Source organism: Meriones unguiculatus, chromosome 3 (genome assembly GCF_030254825.1).
Source record: "Meriones unguiculatus strain TT.TT164.6M chromosome 3, Bangor_MerUng_6.1, whole genome shotgun sequence".
NCBI classification, from domain to species: Eukaryota; Metazoa; Chordata; class Mammalia; order Rodentia; family Muridae; genus Meriones; species Meriones unguiculatus.
In genome coordinates this window covers 13,913,235-13,937,695 of record NC_083351.1, presented here as the reverse complement: position 1 = coordinate 13,937,695, position 24,461 = coordinate 13,913,235, and the positions used below count along the sequence as shown (strand labels likewise).

General features: G+C 43.4%; 1 protein-coding gene across 19 annotated transcripts in view; it reads left to right on the top strand.

Annotated features, from left to right (window-relative positions):
• Positions 1-24,461, top strand: part of Eif4g3 (eukaryotic translation initiation factor 4 gamma 3) — a 221,114-nt gene that overhangs the window by 189,270 nt on the left and 7,383 nt on the right. For 18 of the 19 annotated variants that reach the window (XM_060379250.1, XM_060379249.1, XM_060379248.1 and 15 more), the window contains 9 exons: positions 664-757; positions 3,531-3,648; positions 5,910-6,127; positions 7,536-7,651; positions 10,908-11,080; positions 11,599-11,724; positions 12,938-13,019; positions 14,909-15,007; positions 21,539-21,685. In XM_060379250.1, coding sequence (XP_060235233.1) covers positions 664-757; positions 3,531-3,648; positions 5,910-6,127; positions 7,536-7,651; positions 10,908-11,080; positions 11,599-11,724; positions 12,938-13,019; positions 14,909-15,007; positions 21,539-21,685 — 1,173 coding nt within the window. The remainder of the gene's footprint in view (positions 1-663; positions 758-3,530; positions 3,649-5,909; positions 6,128-7,535; positions 7,652-10,907; positions 11,081-11,598; positions 11,725-12,937; positions 13,020-14,908; positions 15,008-21,538; positions 21,686-24,461) is intronic. The other variant, XM_060379242.1, reaches the window with a different exon arrangement.

Sequence of the window (24,461 nt, the reverse complement as noted above, 5' to 3'; positions counted from 1 at the left end):
GCCTAGGTTTTTCAGGCCCTAAAAACACACACCCATACACAGGCACAGTAACAAAGCCACGTATGTCAGTACGCACTTGTAAATCTAGCACTTAAAAAGTTGAGGCAGGAGGTTTGCTGTGAGTTTTTAGCCAGTCAGAGATAAATAAGCGGACAAAGCAGTTTTCACATAACTCGGCATTGTTGTATAAGAATAATCATTTGAAGCTGTGTATTCATTTGACAAGTTTGTAAGCCGTGCTGAGCAGAGGACCTGAGCACACCCTGGAAACCAGTGTGGTCATCACACTGTTTCGTGGAGCGACATTTAAGAAAAGCCTTAATATAGGGCAGTGGTGGCACAGCACCTTAAATCCCACTACCCAAGAGGCAGAGGCAGGCAGATCTCTGTGAGTTCGAGGTCAGCCTGGTCTCCAGAGTGAGTTCCAGGACAGCCAGTTTTAAGCTACACAGAGAAACCCTATGGAAAAAAAAAACTAGGTTGGCCTAGAACGTTGGCTCCCAGGTGCTGGGATTAAAAGGCTTGTGCCGCCTTGCCTAGCACATTCATGTTTCTCAAACCCAAGCTCCAGACAAAAACTTGTTGCTAAAGTTGGCTGTATCACACTGAGGAAAGCCACTGTAGAATATACCTGTGAATGACCTTTGGCCCCTCTTGTTACAGCCCACCATTGATGAGAAGATTCAGCTGGTTCCAAAGGCACAGCTGGGCAGCTGGGGCAAAGGCAGCAGCGGTGGAGCAAAGGCAAGCGAGACTGGTATGTGCGGAGGGCCCTTTTCCGGCTGGCTAGGTCTATAATGCTGTTGCCTTGCAGTGCCTTTCCGGAACCCGGAGCTGTGCTAGGAAAAGGTCTGTAGACTAACCTGCTTGGACTACCCTGAGTGACCCTTGGTAACATGGCACAAAAGCTTCCATTTCTACAGCTCTTTCAGCACTTTTAACTCTTAGACTAGCCCTTGCTAACTCTCAGAGTTTAGATTTTTCTCTGGATGTGTGTATTTACACCACATGCATGCATCTTGCCTATAAGATCAGAAAAAGAGGTCTTGCATTTGGGATCAAGAGATGACAAATGGTTTTGGGCCACCATGTGAGTGCTGGGAACTGATGTAGATAATCTAGAAAAGCAGCCAGTGTTCCAACTGCTGAGCCATCGCTCCAGCCCTCTCCATGTTTACCTTTGAACTTTTTTTTTTTCCTGAGACAGAGTCTCTCTGTAGCTCTATAGCCCTGGCTATCCTGAAACTCATTCTGTTGAGCAGGTTGGCCTTGAACTTAGAGATCTGCCTGTCTCTGTCTCCTGTGTGCTGGGATTAAAGGTTTGAGCCACCATATCTGACTAATATTTATACTTTTGAGAAATTATTATTTCAGTTAAGGTGTTTACTATATTTTTAAGCATTTTACTTTCGCTTTGTTTTGGTTTTTGATGGGGTATCACTGTGTAGCCCTGACTGGAACTCACTACATAGACCAGACTGACATGAAACTCACAGAGTTCAGCTTGCCTCTGCCTCCTTAGTGTTCAGGTTAAAGACATACCAGGCCAGTACCAGGGGTCTCGTCCTGTGCCTGTCACCCTAGACTTGGACAGACAAATACAGGAAGTTCTTGTGTTCATGTGGTGGATCTCTTGAGTTCAAAGAAAACCTGGTCTGCAAAGTGAGTCCAGGATAGATCAAGGCTACACAGAGAAATCCAAATCCTGTCTCAAAAAACAAACCCACAAAACAGAAACTAGGTTGCAGCTAGGTGTGGTAGCACACATATAAATGCTAGCACTCAGGAGGCTGGAGCAGAGAACTGCCGATGTTTGAGACCCCGAGGCAACATGTAAGTACTGGGCCAGCCAGTGCTACAGGCCAGTAAGACCCTCTCTCAGAAATAAACAGCAGCCTCAGTGGCTCTCTGATAGAATGCTGCCTAGTGTGTACACGGCTTGACTTGTGGACTGAGAATGAGTGCAGTTTCTGATCTGTGACATTCTGACACCGTATGATGATCCACAAGGCTCACATCTTCCACTCTTATAGAAGAGCTCCTGACCTGTGGTGGCCTTGAAGGGAAGAATAGTTGGTTTTTCTTAAGAGTGTGGCTATTGGCAGATCTGTCACAATCCAGTTGAAGGCTTCATACCCATAAGTATGTGAGCAGCACAAATTGGACTTGGTGGGGTTATTAAAGAGAAAAAAAATGACAGGAATGGAGAGGGTTGGGAGTAGATCTGGGAGGAGTTTCAGGCAGTGAGTTGGGTGTAATTATGATTAAAATACCTGGGATGGAATTCTTTAAAAATCAGTAAAACTAATTTTTTTAAGTTCACACTCAGGAACACACACTCTTAATTGTAAAATAATACCAAAAATCTCAAACTTTTCTATAAGATCATTGCTTTGTCGTGGTCCAAGTTCACACCCTTCAGCACATGTGACCAGATTGGAAAAAGCCTGAATCATCCTAAACATGTCTTGAAAACTAAAGCAGCACTGTGATCCAAAGGAAAACTAAGAAATTCCAACAAATTTTTAAGATTTATTCAGAATTCCAGTGTCTTCTTAGTGCACGTGCATACTTTGAACATAAGTCACAGCATTATGCAGGGTAATTTTTGCAGTGTCTAAGGAAGTTTCCCTCCACTTCGTACCACACCTGTTTGTCCCTGTTCAGGGTGACTTACATACTTAGAGGTTTTGTCTGTAGAGGGTTGTTTTGTTTTTAATGGTTGGTTTGTTGGTGTGTCTGGGTTCCGTGTAGCCCAGGCTGCCCTGAAATCACTGGGCAGCCAAGTGTGGCCTTGTGTCCTTGAGTATCTCTCTGTATTTTGAGTCCCGACATTACAGACTTGCCGCCATATCTGGCTGAATATGTATTTAAGAACAGAAATTTGTGGTTAACAAATGTCAGAATATGGTAGGTGTCGCCTGTAGTTGTTAGAAATTACCACGTGCCGCCACACCCTCCACTATAACATGCCTCAGCTTGGCTGGCCTTAGGCTAAGGTGCCCTGGGCCTGGTTAGTGCCTCAATGGGAGGAATCTCTGGTCAGTGAGCTTCTACATTTCTTGGCACTCTTGCTTGATAAACTATGTTTTCACTCATTTAATAAGAAGTTAGTGCTCTCGGGGCAGGGGAGCAGTTCAGTTGGTGGAGTTTCTGCTCAGTGTGAACAAAGCCCTGGGTCTGAGCCTCAGTACCTCAGGAAGCAGGTGAGGTGGAGAAGGCCTGGGCCTCCCTCATTCAGAAGATGGAGTCCTGAAATGTGCATAGTGAGTTCCAGGCTGGCTGGCTGGCCTGTGTGAGATCTTACCTGAGAGAACAGGTGGGTGGAGGCGGCTCACCTGTGGTTCCGCCTGCTTGGGAGTGAATCCAGCCAGGAGCCAGAGCCGAGCCGACCTGGACAGCGTAGACCCTTCAACTTTTAAAGGGAAAAATTCCTGCTCCTGTTTCTTCCTCCCAGAGGTCAGGAAAATGAATATTTGCATATTAACCGTGTAATTTGTGTTTTCTTTCTAAATCTACAACACCTATAGATGCCTTACGATCAAGTGCTTCCAGTTTAAATAGATTCTCTCCTCTGCAACCTCCAGCACCTTCAGGGTCCCCGTCAGCCACGCCTTTAGAGTTTGATTCCAGAAGGGCATTAACCAGGTGAGAATTTATCTTGCATTTACTAATGGCTGTCCTGCTTGCTATACACTTTCTATCCCTCCCTCCATCTCTCTCCCTCTAATACAAATGACTTATAGTGATAATTCTTACATGCATTCTTGTCCTAAACTCAATGTCTTACTTTCATCTGGACACGCCATAATTTCTGAGATGGGAGTATAGTCAGATGTTGGCTTTGCAGTGGGTTGGAATGTGGGGCAAACAGGTTTTGTGGTCACACTTTGTTCTTTGGGAAAGCCTGACCACCCAGGTAGAGAACAGTGCAGTCACATGTAGGCCTTGCCACACTTCCTCCAGCATCGGAATATCCTTGCACTCGGGTGTAAATTAAGGAACATAACTAGCCTCCGCTCCTCTGCTTATGTCTCAGTGTTCATGCTACATAATGCATTCAGTTAGTAAGTTTCTAGGCTGTGTTGCTCATTCTTCAGGCCTCTGCATCGGTCTGCTCAGTGCCAGCCATCTGTTGAGCACCTGGACTGTGGCCCAGTGCTGCTGTGGACTCCGCTGGTTTTGATTTTCCTCTGCTTGTGCTTTGGGTCAACTTCTGTCCATCCCAAGTGGCTCCCCTCCCTCCCTTCACTCTGCTGCTTCTGAGTTACCATGGTTGAGAATTGTCTACAATAAGTCAGCAACGAGACAGACGTCAGAGTTCTCTTAAGATAATAAAGCATATGGTTGTAGCTGGTCAATATCACTTCTGCTTCTCTCAGATACTTCCTTCCCTGTATTTGAAGTTTCTGGAGAAGTGTCATGATATAGTTTCTCAAGTAGTGAGTTTAGACTTACATAGTGTTTGTTTCCTGCCATTCATTCAGTTCCAACTTCATCACTGTTTTTTATTTCTCTAGAGTTCTATAAACTAATAAGGGATTAGGACTGACAGCTAAGCTTTACCAGTTTAAGGCCCCCGGTTTATCCCTATACTCAGAATCCTCCAATTGAAAATACAATTTTCTGGTAGCTGGGCATGGTGGCGCACTCCTTTAATTCCTGCTCTTGAGAAGCAGAGGCAGGCAGATCTGAGTTGGAGGCTTGGTCTGCAGAGTGAGTTCCAGGATAGCCAGGGCTACACACAGAGAAACCCTGTCTCAAAAAAAATTAAAAATAAATAAAAATTTTAAAAAGAGGAAGAAAGAAAGAGGAGGGAGAATTTTCTGAGCTGAGCCATGTAGGCTTGTGCTCCTATCACTCTCCATAGATCTTGGCTTAAATGTAATAGATTCAGTGCTTCCAGGAGAAAGGGCTGTGTGTCAGCCATACTTCCGCTTTACTGTGTACTTACTGTACTTGTGGGGGACAAGCACGCATCATGGTTTGTGTGTGGACTCAGAACAACCTGAAAGAATTGGTCCTGGAGAGCAAACTCAAGTCATTAGGTTGGCAGCAAGCGCCTCTGCCTGCTGAGCCATCTCACCGTCTCCTACATTAATGGCACTTGTTAACTGTTACAGTATATTCTTCAGTGATTTCATTCATGAATGCAGTGTATTTAGATCATATTTACTTCCTGTAACCCCCTGGACCCTTCTTTTATGTTCTCCCACCTTTATACCTTACAGCTTTGATTTGTGGGCATAAGTATGTGTATAACCTCCTTTGGAGAGTTGGAGCTGCCCATGTGCTCACTGCTGTAGCGCGTGCGCTGGAGCGTAGGCAATAGCACGGCTCATACGTTGAGCCAGCTCTGCCTCAGCAGCTGCCCCCCATCACACACTTGAGTTTTTAAAGAGTGCTTTTGATCCTTGAAAACAAAACCTACTGTGTATGTAAGACCTATTGAATGTTGTTAAGTAAACAATCAAGGACTATCCACAAAAAAATAAAAAAATTCTCAAGTAGTATCCCTTTTCCTACTAAAGGTAAAATTAAAGCATCTTAGTAAGTATTCCTTTGGAAACTCAGATTTTAGCCTCTTTTGAGAGTTAGTATAGTCAGTGCTTTGTATCTGAAGTCATGTAGGAAGCTGAAAAATGGATCAACTGTTCTGGTGCTTGCCAATCAAGGGTGACTTGCATTTCATCCCAGTACCCATGTCAAGCTACATCTGCTTCTATATGGTTGCCCTCTGACCTCCACATTTATGCATGCATGGTTTCTCCCAAACAAAGAATAAGACAAAATGGTTATATGTAGAAAATCTGCATTTTCAATGTTGGTAATATTTAATGTTGTTCTGTAGTTTGAATATGAAGCAGGGACATTATCTTTTGAAATGCGTTTTTGTTTTGTCTTTTAAGTCGAGGGAGCATGGGCAGGGAGAAAAGTGACAAGCCGCTTCCAGCTGGAACATCCCGTCCCAACACTTTCCTGCGGGGCAGCAGCAAAGACCTGCTGGACAATCAGTCTCAGGAAGAGCAGCGCAGAGAGATGCTGGAAACCGTGAAACAGCTGACTGGAGGCGTGGATGCCGAGAGAGCTAGCGCCGAGGCTGAACGAAGCAAGACGAAGGAGCTGGGTAAGAGGACTCTGGGACCCAAGACAGACCTAGCTGTTGGTTTTAAATTTGGAAGCAAAATAGAGTCAGGATGGGGAGATGATTCAGCGTTTACAAACCTGGCTGTGCCTCCACAGGACATGTGTTCAGTTCTCAGCACCCAAATGGTGTCTCACAGCCATCTTCTGACCTCTGAGCACACAGCACCCATGTGGTGCAGGCACAAACTCATACACATAAAATAAAAATAAGTAGTAATAAGAACTGCTGAGACTTGTGCATGACTAAAATTGAGGGATGGCACCTGGCAGCACAAGCACAGCCCTGTCATTTTATGTCATCCGTCTCTTTCCAGAGCTGTGCCTTCCCAGGGCAGGGTCCTCCCTGTCTCTGGAATTGCCTGAAGGCAAGGTCCTCTTCCTTTATGTTCAGCATTCTGAGTTTCTCACAAGTCCTTTCAATACCTCACTGCCCGTTGTCATTAAGAGTGTGTGAAAGTGCTCACATCATTCCTGCCTAACAACAAGAGGGCATCAGACTGTCTTTTCCAGCCTCCAGCTTCCTAGACTCTTCTGTGTGGCTGGTTTGTCCTTAGCGTGCTTATCCTTAAGCTCTGCACTGGTGATGCTGTAACAATTCTTTCTTTAGTCTGGGTTGTGTCTGTTTTTAATCCCCTCGCCTACACCCTGTACAGTTCTTAGACAATGAAAATGAGAAGCTAAAGTGCAAAGATACTTGGAACAGAAACTGATAGGTAAAATAGCGAGGCCGTGGTGACTGGTAGAGGTAAAACAGGCTTACCGGGTTGAGCAGATGGGAAGCAGAGGAGAGCATTGCTGCAGGAGTAGCCAGCACAGGGGTGCAGTAGGAGAGACCAGGGGGTGTGTCTGCAGCTACCACAGTGGGCCAGTGTAGCCAGTATACTCTGTCAAGCAGGCCCTGGCCCTGCATGTTTTAGAGGCCTTTGTGTGCTCATTCTGAAGCAGTTTCAGGGAAATCAAAATGTAGGAATTGCCAAAGCTGTAGCTCTGAAGGTTCAAAATATCCCCAACTCGTGTTCGTTGCTGTAGCGTAGACTACAGCATTACTCTGTGCCTATCTGTCCTAAGGTAAAAGGCTTCTTGATTCTACTTTCACCTATCTGACTCTGTCAAACCGGTATCTATAAAATTCTCCATTGAAAAACCAATGTACGAGCATGTAAATATTACCAGCCATGATCCTGCTTTACTGATACTTACCTTGTTTGTTTGTTTTTTTTTTGTTTGTTTGTTTTTCTGAGACAGGGTTTCTCTGTGTTGCTCCTGGAACTCACAGAGATCCATCTGTCTCTTATCTCCCAAGTGCTGGTATTAAAGGTGTGTGCCACCACAGCTCAGCTGATACTTACTCTTTCTATCTTTTTGCTCTCTTTTAATCTCATTTATAGTGAAATCAGAAATATGCTCAGTGTCAGCTGCAGACAAACCTGCACTGTCAGAAGAAGAAGTGGAGAAGAAGTCCAAGTCCATCATTGACGAATTCCTGCACATCAATGACTTTAAGGTAAATGCTTAGGTGCCCCAAGTGGGAGAGCATGGTAGCTTGTCTTGGGTCTTAAAAGTGTTATTGTAAGCAGAGAAGACATGGATGCTGTGTAATCCATCCCTTCAGGGTTCAGTTTGCTGAGCTCATGCAATTCTGCCAGGTTCTATGTTTAAATTGATGGTCTGTCATTCACAAATTTAAGAGTGGGAAGAGAGAATGGATTCTAGTCAATGTAGCCGAGAGGAGACCACTATGGCTTCTCCTGGCTCCCAGTGGGGTGCTTATACATGTCATCATCATTCTCCCATTGAACTGAATTATGGCTGCCATCACTTTTTTAAGTGGTAAACTGAGGCACAGAAGGAAAAAGAGTATTCCGGGTCAGACAGCCTGAGACATTTCAAGACCCTCCTGTAAGCTTACCCGTCTAACTTATCCTCCATCTAAATTTTAAGTGATGGTTGGTAGGATAGACCTCCTGTCTGACTGTCTGACAAAAGCCCACAGTCCAGTGACAAAGACACAGCAGTGCAGGTAACCCTATAAACGCCCAGATCATATGACACTGCTCAGGTCTGGAGGCATCTCCTAAACATTTGTCCGGTATCTTTAACACTTCTGTTTTGTAATTGTCAGAGCCTAATTACTAATTTTTTTTTTTTCTGAACAATGGCGTCTTTATCTGCTTTTTGTATACAAAAATCACTTTGATTGTGTATATCCTGGCCTCAAAGCCCACATACCTCTAATATTATCCAGAATTTGGAATTAGGAAAAAGTTTTAAGGTTTAAGTTTGAGGGTTTTTTGGTTTGTTTTCATTTGTTTTGTCTTATTTTCAGTTTCTTTTGAGGCACAGCCTCATGCATGCCAGACCAGCTTCAAACTCAAGGTTGATCTTGAACTTTTAATTCTCCTGCCTCTGCCTCCCAATTGCTGGGTGTATGCTACCAGCCCAGGTTTCTTTTGTTCTGGGGTCTTGTTCTACACCCCTCATAGTCCTCCTGCTTTAGCTTCTCTTTTCCTGGGATTATAGTCATGGGCCACCAGACCCAGTAGAAAAAAAAGCTTTTGGTGTTGATAAAGGCAAAGGTGTTTTTGCAGAAACTTGACGATGGAACAGAATAAAACGCTGAGTGACTAGCAATTCATTGCTGCATTGTAACTACTAAGCTACCTTCCTAGACAGCGCGGGCTCTAGTTGGCTGGCAGCACCCCTTTTCATTTTCTTCTTTGCACGTGGAGAAATGTGAGAGACGGGAGAACTTGAAGAGCTGCTGTAGGTGAAACAAGAAGTCAGGAAGAAGGAAGTGGAGACTGGCTTCCGACTACATTTGAGGATGTGCAGAGTTAGTGAATGACAGAACTTTGATCCTGCAAACTGGAAACACAGGGAGGGGAAGTGTCCCCAGTAGCACTCAGGAGGACCAGGAGCTTTGAGCTAGGTCTGCAGAGCGGGCTGGTTAGTCAGGTGGACCTCACTGTTCTCCATAGAACGTAGCTGTGTGTGCAGATTCTGTTTTAGGAACTGGGCAGCCATGTCGACAGCACTGACAGCCTGCTCTTCTGTGCGCCTTTTATTGATTCCTTTGTGTGGTCTTTTTGTTAACTTCCTAAACTCCCTATGTGTCTAACCAGCAATGACCTTAACCTCTTCATCCTGCTGCCTTACCTCCAGAGAACTGGGATTGCAGGCACATGCCACCATATGGTTTGTGTATTCGTGGGGATCAGACCCGGTGCTTCATACATATAAGCAAGCATTCTACCAACAGAGTTACCTCACAAGCCCTGATTTTCCATGATGATGAAGTCATGCTGACAGAAAGAATACTGAGATGTAAAAATGTATTAAGGAACTTGCTGAAGACAGCCTGAGTTCAGAATTCAGGGTCTCAGTTCAGCTGCAGACCTCAGACAGCTTTATCTCATTTCCTGTAGTGTTAGGGTGTTAGGATAAGACTTGCAGAGCTCATTCCAGGAAAGACTTCCTCCCTTCCTCCCTTTCTAGTGTTAGCTATTAGTCATGCAAGGTAGCATTTGCTGAGCCTTTATTTTGTGACTGGGAGTTCTCAAGTGCATATTTATACATACATACATACATACATACATACATACATTCCTTTTAGGAAATTGTGATTGATACCAGGCTTGTTAGTGTGCCCCTGCAATGCCAGCACTCAGGAAGCGGAAACAGAAAGGTCTGACCAGTTACATACCTGTGCCCTCATCTGGGAAGTGGGGTGGTGTGTGTGATTACAAAATTATATTCTTGCAGTTATGTAAGTAATGATAGGTGGAGCCAGAAATCAAGACTTCCTTTTGTCTTTGCCTACAATGTATGTTTTTGTTTCTTGTTTTGAGGTAGAGTGTCACTGTGTAGACCAGGCTAGCATCTAACCCATAAGTTTTTAGGCTATGCTATGTATACTTACTAAACTTCCTAACTTGCGTCCCCACTTTAGGGAAGCTACTCAGACTTCCTATAATAAATACGGCAAATAGCATAGTATGCTATTGTGGGGGAAATCGACAGGACTGTGAAGACAGATAATAAATAAATGAACAGAAATTAGAAAAAGGGAAGAAGACCAGAAAGATGGCTTAGCAGACAGAGATGCTTGCTGCCATACCTAATGGCCTGGATTTACTCCCCTGGTCCCACATGGTGAAGGAGAAAGCAGGGTGTCCTCTTGCTTCCACCCATGCTCTGTGGCTGAGCCGTCTCACCATCCCATGTGTAGCCTTGTGACGTGATGTCAACTGCAAATCTGTTGGTCTGCCTTGGTGGGTGTCCTGGGACACATGGTGCACGCGGGCTTGAGCTGTGCACGGCTGCTCCGACAGTGAGCAGTCACTTCAGGTTGTAACCGGGGGTTGAATAGTTGCATTTGTGCTTTCTTCTGCAAAGGACAAAGGGAGCAGAGAAACAGCAGCACAAGACAGCTGGCAAGAATGTGTCCCAGATCCCAGTATCGTGGAAAGTTAGAGGGCTCTAAAGAGGCAACATGGTATGGGGTGTCAGCTCTCAACTGAACTCCAACACAAAGCTGCATTGTACTTGGGGGGCAGTGGAGACTTGGCTTGTGTGCACAAGTGTAAGCGTTTTTTTATTCTCTAAACTTGCATATGTCTTTAACATTAAGTAAGAAAAAAAAACAAACCTGAGATTTGAAAGCTGTTTTGTTTGTAATGTTTTGTACGGCTTTTACTGTATTAGCTCTTGAAATTACTGTGACAGCAGATATTGGAGCAAGCCTTTGTTTGTCTGAATAGGAGGCCACGCAGTGCATAGAGGAGCTGAGCGCCCAGGGCCCACTGCATATTTTTGTGAAAGTGGGTGTGGAGTTCACCCTGGAGCGGAGCCAGATCACCAGGGATCACATGGGCCACCTACTGTATCAGCTGGTGCAGTCAGAAAAACTCAGCAAGCAGGACTTCTTCAAAGGGTTGGTATCCTCCCTAAGCTGATGGTGGTGACCTTTGTGTCACTGTAGTACTTGAATGCAGTGTTGATGGATAGAACCGCAATCTGTGGACCAGGCTAAGACATGCAGGTTATCTTCTGGGACGCCTGTCTCTCCCTCCTGTGACTGGATACATGGTAGCATGAGTTTAGTCTGGGATTTTATGACAGCTGTTACCCACACTTTACATGGCTGTCTATGTATTTTAGAAGTCATTTCCATACAGAGGTTTCTCTGCCCTCCCCCTGGTATTGTCAGTCATGCTCCTCAAGGCATTCTGCTCTGTTTGCAGTTTGCTTTACCCATTCGGGTCTTCTCCCCATGTTGGTGTGAGCTCCAGAGTACTGTGACTGTTTATTAGTTCTCTGTCGCTGAACCCAATACCTTCACACAGGAAGTGCTTAATGCATAAACTTGGTGCTTTACTGACTTTGATCTCTACTTAATGTTAGCTTTTAAATTACATTTTCAGTGACTTGTTTTTTCTTGCTGTTTTTCAGTTTTTCGGAAACCTTGGAGTTGGCAGATGACATGGCCATTGATATTCCCCATATCTGGTTGTACCTGGCTGAACTGGTCACCCCCATGTTAAAAGAAGGGGGCATCTCCATGAGAGAGCTTATTGTGTAAGTTGTATTTGTTCTTTTAAATGTCTGTCAAGGTAAACTGACTCAAAACTCCCCTGCTCTGTGGCATAATGCTATTCCATTGGCAGCTCTGGACTCTCATGCACACAGCCTGGTACTCTTAGCCTTCATTTTTTTTTCTTTTTATTTTCTAAAAATAATTATTTATTTTTATTTTATGAGCATTGATTTGTGTTTTATCTGCATATATGTCTCTGTGAGGGTGTCAGGTCCCCTGGAGTTACAGACAGTTGTAAGCCATGTGGTTGCTGGGAATTGAACTCAGGTCCTCAGGAAGAGCAACTGCTGAACCATCTCTCCACCCACCTTAGCCTCCATTTTCAAGGGAAAATTGTTACACTGTCTATGCTGGAGATACTTTAAGGATACCAGAGCTCCATGGTCCTGGGAGCTTGGCAGACACTGCAGACAAAGCTCAGAGCCTGGAGGTGAGAAGTGTCCTGTTAGTCTGGGTTTGGTCTGCCTTTACTGAGCAGTATTCCACTATGAGCTCACAGTTATTTTATTGTACTTACTTATTCTTGGTTTTTTAAGACAGGATTCTCTGTAACAGCTCCCCCTGGCTATCCTGGAACAGTAGACCAGGCTGGCCTCAAACTCACAAAGATCTACCTGCCTCTGCCTCCAAGTGTTGGGATTAAAGGTGTGCGCCATCAAGCCTTACCAGGCTCACAGTTAGAATAGCATTGTCCTGCTCTGTGTTTGAACGGGGACTGGTGCTGCCTGGTGTTGCTAAATGGTACTTTTCGCCTTCAGCACACTGCTGTCCCTTCAGTGTCCCTGCTGTTAAAGTTCACAGTTGAACCCTTTTTTGAGGAATTAGAATATTGACCCTAGAGAACTCGGCTTAGGAAAGACTGGGTTAGACTATAGAAAGATGGTGTCTTTCTGCCTCACTCAGAAAATACCATAAAGAATAGAAAACTCTGTCTTAAATGTGCTGTGTCCGAGCCTTAAATGAGCATCACTCTTTGATTTGATGCCATAGGTAAGTAGAGAGAAGTCATCACCAGTCAATCATTGCGTAACAATAAAGACAAATCCAGGGCTTCTCTAGCCCCTCCCACTCTTCCGCTAAGCCCGAGCTAACCAGAAAGTCTGATTAGCTGCCCTGCAAACTGTGGCTCTCATCATTTGCTGTTCTGGAACAGAAAATATGTCAGTATTTACCCATTGCTCCTATCTTTTACAGAGAGTTTAGCAAGCCTTTACTTCCTGTTGGAAGAGCTGGGGTCCTGCTTTCTGAAATACTGCACCTTCTATGCAAACAGATGGTGAGTGTTACTGACGGTCAGACCCATTGACCTTGGAAGGCCATGATTGTGACCTTGGGTGTTCTGTGAACAGTTCCAGTCTCGATGTGCAAGGAATTCTGTTTCTTTTTCAACCTTGGAAAGAAGAGTATGGCCACTGCTTGGTCTTGTTTCACTCCGAGGTGCTTTTGCCTGTCTGTTACCAATAACTTTGAGAAGAATTGTCCAATCTCAACTGGAAGGGATTACTGTGGTTCTAAAGAATCCTAAGACACATGTTATTTGTATCTGAGTTTTTGTCTTCTTTTGAAGCAAAACTAGCATATTACTTTTAATAGATTTCAATTAAAAAAAAAACCTTTTAGGCTGGAGAGATAGCTCAGTGATTAAGAGAACTTGATCTTGCAGAGGCCCCTGGTTCAGATCCAGCACCACATACTGACTCACAACTGTGTGGAACTCCAGCTTCAGGAGTTCTGATGCCCCCTTCTGGAATCTGCACTCAAAACACTCATTATTCATAAAATGAAGACTCACAGCGTGATTAATTTTATTACTTTTGGCTAATCTAATTAGAAATAGTGGTAAAAATAATCGTGTAGGACGGTGAATCATTTCAGTTGATTTCAGTTAAACGTCTGTTATTCCTTCAACATGGGTAGTCTAGTGAGAAAGGCAGGTGTGAGCTTTCATACAGAAGTGGGGCGGGGCTTCATCGCAGTGATGTCATCTAGGAAGAGATGTCAGCCCAAAGCAGAGCTTGCCAGGGGCTGCAGGGCTCTCCTGTTGTGGTAGGTCTGAGCTGAAAGTGCTGGCTATGTCACCATTTTCTAGGTTTGCCTTTTTATATCTTAAACCAAGAGCTTCCTGCTTACCACAGAAGCCCTTCTGTACGCCATTGGTGAAACCTGTGTGAAATACAGTAATGCTTCTAGCAGCCTGCTTCTGGTGACTTTGTTTTGTTCTCGCTACCTTACGTCTCTGAAATGTTCAGTGTTCCCTCTTTGATTTTTTTAGTTCTTACATAAAATTTGTTATAAGCTTTCAATAACAGAAAACAAATTCCCACTTCTAAACAAAACTAGATTTTTCATGAATTTTTGTTTTTTCTTGTTTATATTTCTTTTTACTTGTTTATTTTTATGTTTTTTGAGACAGAGTTCCAGGACACAGCCCAGGCTAGCTTCAAATTTATGGCTGTCTTCCTTCCCACCCTCCCAAGTAGTGGGATTAAAAGGCAGGTGCCACACTGCTCAGCTGAAACGAGCGCTTCTCTTGGTCAAGCGTATGATGTCATTGGCCATACAGCCTAGCGTCTTCTAGTACATAGTGTTGATGAGGCAGCAAGGATACCTGTGTTTCCAGCTGAGCCAGACTTTTCTCTGCTCAAGGGGAAAGGTGGTCCCTGAATAGGGATGTCATGGAAGCCTGTGCCTAGTTTAATGAGGTGTATATACAGAGCTGTGTGGAAGGGGGAAATAGAATCTATGTGTTAAGATGTTTAGTTATTGTTGTCAGTTTCCTAAATTAGGCATTAGGTAAATGAATAATTGACTCATAAGCAGTTATACCAAATTCTTTACCATTTTGTTTATTTAGTTACATATTTATTTATTTTTAGGTTTGGGAGACACTGTCAACTCTGTAGCCCAGGCTGTCCTGAAATTCATTATGTAGTCCAGCCTGGCCTTGAGCTCAAAATGATTGGCCTCAGCGGCCTAAGTGCTGGGGTGATAGGTGTGGGCCTGGTGCCAGAGTCACCATTATATTTTCATGCACTCAGATGTTGAAGACAGTGTCCTAGGATACTGGGAGTTTTTTGTCTCAAGGGGTCTGCACTTTTGTATCAAGCAAAACCTGTTTTTTTTTCTTACAAATGGAGCTGATGGATGGGTTTATCTCTGTTTTAGAGCCATAAGAAAGTAGGCGCCTTATGGAGGGAGGCTGACCTTAGCTGGAAGGACTTTTTACCAGAAGGAGAAGATGTACATAATTTTCTCATGGAGCAGGTGAGTCATGGTTCCTTCCTTCCTTCATTTCTTTCTTTTCTTTCTAAAGATTTATTTACTTATTATGCATACAGTGTTCTGCCAGTCCCACGGTTTCTTTTGATGCTGCTTGGTTTGAGGTTGTTCAACTCCTTGTGTAGCATTCCTGAGGCCTGGGATGTGAGCCTCAGCAATATAAATGATAACAGTGATGATGATTAATAAATCAGAGAAGTATAGTTAGGTCTAGGATGTTGGCTCAGTAGTAGAGCTCTGGGTTTGGCCCCAACATTTACAACAAAGAGGAAAATGAGAACCTTAGTGGAGACAGCATTTTAAGGCTTCTCTATCTATGCAGTCAGAAGAGATCTGGCGCCCTGTGTCCCTCTGACAGGCACACATGCAGGCAGAATACTGTATAAATAATAAATAAATTAAAAAAAAAGAAGGATTAGCAAAGCTTGCTGGACAACAATCTAGCCTGATTAGTGAGTTCCAGACCAGAGAGAGACCATTTGAAAAGAAGTAGATCACTGTCCTTAGAGACAAAACAGAAGCCTATTCTCTGCCCTACACTTTCATATGCCCCTGTATACACACACACATACAATTAAAAAAGATTTAGCATTCTCTCTGTGATCTGGAAGTGAACCTGGTGAGCAAGGACAAGTGACATCACCAAAGCTGCCAGCATTCTGAGCACCAGTTTGAAGCCAAGCAGTCCTTTGTAGAGGAGGCGGGACTAGAATGCCACTTAAAAGGCAGACGGTTGTAGACAGGCTTACTGTTTCAAACCTCATAGGTGAGTGCTCAGGAGGCATTGGCAGGTGGATCTCTGTGAGTTTGAAACCAGCCTGGTCTATAAAGCAAGTCCAGGACAGCTAAGCCTACACAGAGAAACACTGTCTAAAAAAACAAAACAAACAAACAAAACCACAGGTAATAATTGGAGGGACTCTAAAACCAGAGCCTTAGCTAGTTTGCCTCTGACTTGATAGCCAAACACAGGGATTCACAAGCCAGAATGAAGTGTCAGTGTACTCTAATACTGAACAAGCAACCATGGGTGCTAGGTAGACACAACTCTGGAGTGAAATGACAGAACTCTGGCAAATCCTAATTCTTGGGGTTGGGCTTTGTGCCAGCACCAGGGCCACCCTAGCTCCAATAAATAAATAAATAAATAAAAGTTTAATCAACATACAGAAAAGAAACACAGTAGATAAGAATAAATACAGATGCCAGGGCTGTTGCTTTCCAGCACGTTGAGATGTACGCTATGGGATGTTCTTGGGAATTATGGCTGCTTAGGAGCCTGACACAGGAGGATCACTTGTTCACCAGACATTTGAGGCCTGCTGGAGCAGTAGAACTAAACCAAAGCAAGAAAGTGTCGTCATTGGGGTAAAGGCACCATACGGTTACTGTGCACTTCCTTCAGTTGTAGCTACAGTCTATATACGCTAGGGTGTGCTCATTAAAAGTAAGAGCCTGCAGGGCTGCATTGATGACTGAGCAGATAGGCTTGAGCTCACTGTAAGCTAAGGCTGTCCTTGAACTCCACCTCTCAAATGCTGGGCTCATAGCATATGCCACTACACCCAGCTCAAACAGTTTTTTTATAACTCTTTCATGAATGTATAAATTAATATATGGAGCATAGTGACCTCTTTTTAAAAATTGGTATATTCACCAGGCATGGTGGCATTACGCCTGAAATCCCAGCACTCTAAGAGGCAGAGGCAGTGGGATCTCTGTGAGTTCAAGGCCAGCCTGGTCTACAAAGTGAGTCCAGGACAGCCAAGGCTACACAGAGAAACCCTGTCTCAAAAATCAAAAGAAAAAAAATTGTATATTCTAGTTTTCTTTGTAACAGTGTTTCCCTACTTGTCTAAGTATTACTTATGTGCCTGTTGTCCATGAATGTAAGAAGAGCATCAAATTCAGGGGTATCAAATCCCCTGGAACTGGAATTACTAACAACAGTGAATCACCAGTTGCTAGGAACTAAGCCCAGGATCTTTTCAAGAGTAGCCATCGCTCTTAATCATTAAGCCCTGTTTCCTGAGCCATCCACTCCCCTATTTCTTAAAAATATACTGTCAAAATATTGGCGAGTTCCTTTATATACAAACAAATAACCATAAGAAAAAAAAATAAGCGATATGGACATAATGGTACATGTTTGTAATCCCAGCACTCAGGGAGGCAGAAGCAGGCAGATCTCTATGAGTTCAGAGCCAGCCTGGTCTACTAAGCAAATCTAGGACAACCAAGGCTACCCAAAGAAACCCTGTTGTAAAGGAAAGAAGAAAAGAAGGAAGGAAGGAGCAGTGTGTGATAAATGTATATAATATATAGCATAGAATATAGAATCCAGACTTAAAGGTAGGAATTGTGTATCCCTCAGAATATAAAAGAAAGGTAATAAAATATAAGCAAATAAAAGATTAATCTAGGAATACACAGAGACACTGTCTTGAAAAGCTGTGGAGTGGGGCGAGTGTGTGGCTGGTGGCTGTGCTGTGAGATTTGGGTGGTCGAACAAGGAGGTTGACATCTGTCTGATGATTGTGTCTGTGCTGAGCTCGTATGTGCTTCATTGGTGTTTCTGGTGCTTGAAGTCAGGTTAGAGAAGCAGCAGGTGTTCTTGCCACTCTGAGCAAACCACTTGGCAATAAATGCAGTGTAAGAAGAACCCTGAAATTGTTAGGGTAGCAGTCAGCTCAGGATGTCTGTAGCTGACCTGTGAAGTGATAGAAAACAGTCAAGGAACCAGGTAAGTAAGGTACTTCTTTCTGAATACCCTGTGTGTCAGAAATAGCTCATAAACATAGCCTGAAGTATTTTGAATTAAAACGGGCGTGGTGGCGCATGCCTCTGATCCCAGCACTTGGGAGGCAGAGGTAGGTAGATCTCTGTGAGTTCGAGGCCAGCTTGATCTACAAAGTGAGTCCAGGACAGCAAAGGATACACAGAGAAACCTTGTCTCAGGGGGGAGAAAAAAGGTATTTTGAATTAGATTGGAGAGCTGGATGACTTGGGATAAGGGTACCTGCTGCCAAGCCTGATGACCTGAGTTCAGTCTCCATTGCACACATACAATGAAAGGAGAGAACAGCCTTTGATCTCTACATGTGTGTCATGTATGTGTACACACACATAAATAAATAAATGGTTTTAAAAATTTTAAACGGCAGTGGCACATCCCTAAAATATGTGGGGCCGGGTGGTAGTGGTGGAGAGTGTTTGAGTAATTTTATGCAAGTGCTTTCATTAATCTCATTGAAGTGAACAAATAGCTAGAACAGAAATTAGGTTTCTTGATAAGAAGGTTTGTACAAAGGGAACTTGAGGATCCTTGGTCTTTCTTTGAACTCCAGCACTAAATAATAGATTCAATAATACTAGACTTCTCAGAGTAATCTGTCAGTTGTAGAAAACCAAGCGTGCCTTACACCCCCCCAGTGAGCAGAAACAGGCTGATCTCCAGGCTCAAGGTCAACTGGGCACACAGTGAGACTGTTGATGAAACTGTTTTGTTTCAAGATTTATTTATTATGTATACAGTGCTCTGTCTGCATGTGCACCTGCACTCCAGAAGAGGGCACCAGATCTCATTATAGATGGTTGTGAGCCACCATGTGGGTGCTGGGAATTGAACTCAGGACCTCTGGAAGAGCAGGCAGTGCTATTAACCTCTGAGCCATCTCTCCAGCCTGAAAATGTATTCTTGAACACAGGAAAATGAATGGATTGATGGACATGAAGCAGTGCTTTGGGCTGAAGTCAAAGCACACTGGGAGGTAGTGAGAGTCATGCCTGACCCGGCCCTCGGTGGTGGTCCTGGAGGTGTGAAAGCTGGCAGTCTGACTCTGGGCAGCATTCCCTTTGTTGCCTGTAACTTAAAAGACAAATGTAGTCAAGCAACCCCAACCCTTGGGCGGTAGAGGTAGGAGGGTCAGGAGTCAAAGGTTATCCTTGGCTGAATAATGAGCTGGAAGCCAGCCCTGGGTTATAAGACCCACTGTCAAATGGGTGAACTCAAGTATAAGCGAAAGCCCAAGCCAGGCATGGTGGCGCATGCCTGTAATCCCAGCACTCAGGGAGGTAGAGGCAGCCAGATCTCTGAGTTCAAGGCCAGCCTGGTCTACAAATCGAGTCCAGGACTGCCAAGGCTACAAAGAGAAATCCTGTCCCCCAAAAAAAACCTCTACCCCCAACCCCCACCCAAAAAAGAAAAAAAAAAATATAGTAAGTGAAAGCTCAGTTCTCATGGTACCAGGAAGAGAGGTGACTTTTATAAGAACACAATGAGTATCACCTTTACCTATGTCAGTGGTAAAGCTTTGCTTTCATTTTTTTTTTGTACTTTTTTAATTAACATTTTAATACTGTTAATTGCTATATAACTCAAAGTAAGTTCTGTAGATTTGTGTAATGTTAAGAAGTTTTCCTTGTAGATATTTTAAATCCTCCGAGCATTAGAATCATGCCATAGAATGTTTACATGTATAAAACATGCCTTTTATGTGTATAGGTAATTTGCCCATGTGTGCACTCTCTTCAGGGGCATACCTTGTGCCAAAAGAGGAGGTCATATCTCCTGAAACTGGAGTTATAGATGGCTGCGAACCTGAGTTTTCTAGAAGAGCAGCTACTGCAATGCTCTTAAACCCTGAGCCTTTGATTGACTGTTTTTAAAGAGCTTATAGCTGTCACTTTATGCTTCGTTTTTTTTTTTTTTTTTTATTAGTTTATGTGTATGAATGTTTTGTCCACATGTGGTTCTGTGCACTGCTTGTGTGTTTAGTGCCCAAGGAGGTAGTGATTCTCCATGACGAGTTCTAGGATTTGAACCTGGGTCCTTTGCAACAACTGCAAGTGCTATTAACCACTGAGCCAACTCCCCCGGCCATTTTATGCTTCTTTATGTGAAGTGTGAGGAATGAAATGTTTCCCAACACCAATTCAGGAAAAAAAAAATGTTCATAGAGTTCCAAACCTTAGAGAAATGTCGGGACTGTGGCTCTGACAATGTGCTCATGTAACACATTCACAGTCTTCTCCCTCTCAAACCCTGCAAGGAAGGCTAAGGAGGAAAGAGAAGGCAGAGGCATTGCAATAAAAACCAGAATCCAAATGAGTAGCTTTTTAGTTTTTAATCAGTACCAACTTCTTAAAAAGCACTGAAGAAAACTTTTATGATTTTTAGTATTCATGTGTTTGTTTTCATGGTTTTTGTGCAAAAAAAAAAAATGATGAAAATCCAGGCAGAGCTACCTACCTCATTGCCTGCCTGAAAAGTATCACGTTCTTTGCATACAGATTGTCAGCTTTCTGTTACTAAAGGGATTAATAGCCTTGTGCTCAGCCCGTCAGGGTCCTCAGGTCCTAGAGCTGCCGCTGTTCTCCTTAGGACTAACACCAGCATGGATTATAGGATAGTCTTAGCCCTTGAGGGCTCTGCATCCTAACTCCCTTCAAGATTGCGTCTCACAGCGATTCGGAGGCAGCAAGGCAGAGAGCTAGCAAGTTAGTTTGCCTGTTTGTGGTGAATCAGGAATGCACAGTATAAAAAGCTCGAAAACTGGGCTGGTAAGATAGCTGCAGGTAAAGACATGTTACACAAGCCTGGTGACCTAGTTCATTCCTTAGCACCCACATAGGTTGGAAGGACAGAATCCCTCTCACAGAGTTCAGGGTGGAGCGATGGCTCAGCGGGTAGAAATGTGTACTATTCGGAGATCTCAGTTCCATCACCATATGAGGCCGCACAGGCATCTGCAACTCGAGCTCTACGAGGTCAGAGACCCTCTTCTGGCCTCTGACATCACTGCGCCTGAGTGTGCACTTGCCCATAAAGACACTATTAAAAATAGAATAATATTTTAAAATGTTATTCTCTGACCTCCACATTTCTGCTCATACACATAATCATGCACACATACACACACAAATAGTAAACGGGTCTTTTTAATTAAAAAAAAGATATTTTTAGCCAGGCGGTGGTGGCTCACATCTTTAATCCCAGCAGAAGCTAGTGGTTCTCTCTGAATTTGAGGCCAGCCTGGTCTACAGAGCAAATTCCAAGGTAGCCATGGCTACACAGAGAAACCTGTCTTGAAAAAACCAAATACACGTATATTTTTAAAAATTAGTTGTATGTGTGTGTGTATTACACAATTTTTTTTAAATTAATTGTATGTGTCTATGAGTGGAGGTGCCAGGCCAGAGGTGACAGATCTCTCAGGAGCTGGAAGTTACAGGCATTTGTGAACTACCCTAAGTGGGTGCTGGGAATCAAGCTCAGATCCTCTGAGAGCAGCATGCACACCACTGAGCCATCTGTCTGTTCCCCTAAATACAATTTTTTTTTGAAAGGTTGGAAACTCATTGAATTGAATTGTGGGTGAAGTGACAGTCTTTCTCAGCTCCATCTGGAGTGGCATCTGGTACTCACTTTCTGTCAGACAGAGCAAGCTCATGGCTTGCCTTCCTCTTGTGTAATCGCCACAGTGAACAATATCAGTGTTTCATATTTGGTTCCAGAAATTGGACTTCACAGAGTCCGAAGGTCCCTGCTCCTCTGAAGCACTTTCAAAGAAAGAGCTCTCTGCTGAGGAGCTGTCCCAGCGGCTGGAGAAACTCATCATGGAGGACAGAGCTGACGACGAGCGGATCTTTGACTGGGTGGAGGTACAGACACCGACCGTGCTGTCTCTGGAGAATGGCCAGTGGGGTCCTCAGAGTTCACAGGGCAGTCCTCTCTCTCAGACCTTTTACCCTTCACGCACTGTGGCTTTTGTGCTTATATGTATACAGATTATTTGAAACTTAAAGAGCGTTTGTAGGATTTTTATAAACACCCAGTCTTTTTTATTAATTTTATTCTTTATTAGTTTTTTTGAGAAAAGGTCTCTTTGTGTAGTCCTGGCTGGACTGGAACTTGCTAAGTAAAGCAGACTAGTCTTGAATTCATAGAGAGCTCCCTGCCTCCATTGTGTATCCCACCACCATGCCCAGTAATTTCAGTCTGTAATAAGTCAAGTAAAAACCTATTCATAGCACAAACCCATTTCTCTGGGTCTCATTCCTTTAGAATATATTCCACACTCTGTCACTTACATCCTAGCCCAGATAAATTAGTAAGCAGCTTGTCGTTGCTGTGACATATGTTGGCTTACATTTTCAAGTCAGTGACATGAAAGTTTTATCCTTCAAGTGTTACAGAGTCTGCCGTGTACTTGTCTTTGTGCTTACACGCTTTTCATGGGATCGTAGAAGCAGAGTTGAGTCTACCTTAAGCAGGGCTACCTCTTGAAAATCTCTTCTAGAATCCCCATTACACCACTGTATCAGCTTGGTCTTTAACCGCTCCAGGCACTGAGAAATAATTAGATTGCTGACAACTTGATTTTTTGTATGTACAGAGTATAATCTTTTCCTGAAGTCTTTCTTTTTTTTTAATCACTGTGATAGATAGATAGATAGATAGATAGATAGATAGATAGATAGATAGATAGATAGATTTTAAAATACATATATATTTTACTCTATGTGTATGGATGTTTTGCATGTATATCTGCACCACAGGCATACTTGGGCCCGTGGAATGGTCTGAAGACAAACTGCAAATTGTCTATGACTGTCAGCTTTCCCACCACTGGGGACACTACTGTCCTTCAGCTTGTTTCTTGTCCTCCACTTGGCCCTGTAGTTACCATTTACATGTCACCCACAGGGGAAGATCTGTCATTAGAGAACTTCAGATGCTTTGCTGGAACTCAGAGAACATTTCTGTCTGAGAGACCATATACTCATCTAATTAAGATTAAGTGTTGCTTTAACATGGCTAAATTTTCTGCTGTTAACTGCAGGGTCTCTGTGACCACCACAGCCAGCAGATTAACAATCTGAGGGAGGCAGGAAGGTAGTTCAGTTTAATATGACTAAGTAACTAGTGTTGGTTCAAACTTGGGGAATTTGACCCCAAGTAGTTTACTTTAGGCATATTTAAGCACAACAAAATTTGGTGAAAATTTTCCTGGTGAAATTAACTCAATCTTGTGTGCACAGTAAAGCTTAAAATGTGACGTTGAACCTCTTGTAAAGTTCATGTGGCATCTTCCCTAAGGAAGGGTTCTGTAGATTGAGACGCTCATAATGAGAGTTTTCGGGGAAAAGACCGAAAGGTCACCAGGCTATTAACCGCTCCCACACCCATCCTTCTGGGTGATCTGCAGAAGGATGGGTGTGGGAGCAGCTCTGTGTTTAACATTCCTGGTTCCCCTAATGGCTTGCTGTGAGTACAAGGACCTCCGTGCCTTCCACAGTGAATCTTCTCTTTCCTAATCTTTTTTATCCATTCATGTTGTAATTTATTCTTGGAAGGCAGCGGTGCTAACTGTGCCACCGGCACAGTTTATTCTTGAATTCAATGTAGCCTCAGCCCTGTGCCTTCTGGTGTGTACAGCAATACACACCAGATGGTAAAGGCTCTCTGTTTCGAAAGGCAGGCTGTGGCTCATGTACTTAGCATTATTCTCTTTCAGAGATGATGAAGAGTATGTCAGCGGTTTGCACTTGCATTTTACAGTTCATTACAAATTGGTGGTAATTTTACTTTTTTGTTCTTTAAAGTGTAAAACTTGATTATAAACTTAACATTTCTTTACAAAAAAAATTTTACATATTTGACCACTCCTGGGTTCTGATGCAGTAACATTTGCAGTGGTTTCTTTAGATTACAAGTTAAACAAACAGTCATAGCAAGGAGAAGTTCTGTTTTTCTCTTTTGTTTTGGGGTTTTGGATTTTTGGGAGGCATTTTTTGTTTTGTTTTGTTTTTGAAACAGGGTTTCTCAGTGTAACAAGCCCCGGCTGCCCTGGACTTGGCTGGTTGGATTTTGTTTTTTAATATTTTTATAGTTTTATATACATTTTATTCTTCCCCTCCCCCAGCTCTCCCAAATCCTCCCTCACCTTCCACTCAGCTTTATGGAGTGTTTATTTGCTTGTTGGTTGGTTTATTTTGGTCTTTTTGAGAGACCATCTCTCTATAATGCAGTTCTGGTAATTCTGGACCTCGATCTGTAGACCAGGCTGGCCTCAAACTCACTGAGATCTCCCTTTCTCTGCCTTCCAAGTTCTGGGATCAAGGGGGATACCATCAGGTCTGGCCAGCCTCATGTTTTAGACCAGTGTCTGGCTAAGTGCTCCTCATGACCTGAGTTCAGGCTCCATAACTCATGTGATAGGAGCAGAGACCAGCTCCTGCCTGCGAGGTGTCCTCTGCCTTCTGCAAACAGTGGCACAGGTGCCCACCCTAGCCAAAATAAAGAAAGAAGTGGAAAATGATTTGCTTGGGGTTGTTTTTTGTTTGTTTTTGTTTTAAAGAGAAGACAAAGGGTAGATTTCAACAAATGTAAAGTGTACTTCATAAAGGTAACTTCTTTTTAAAGGCAAGAAAAGAG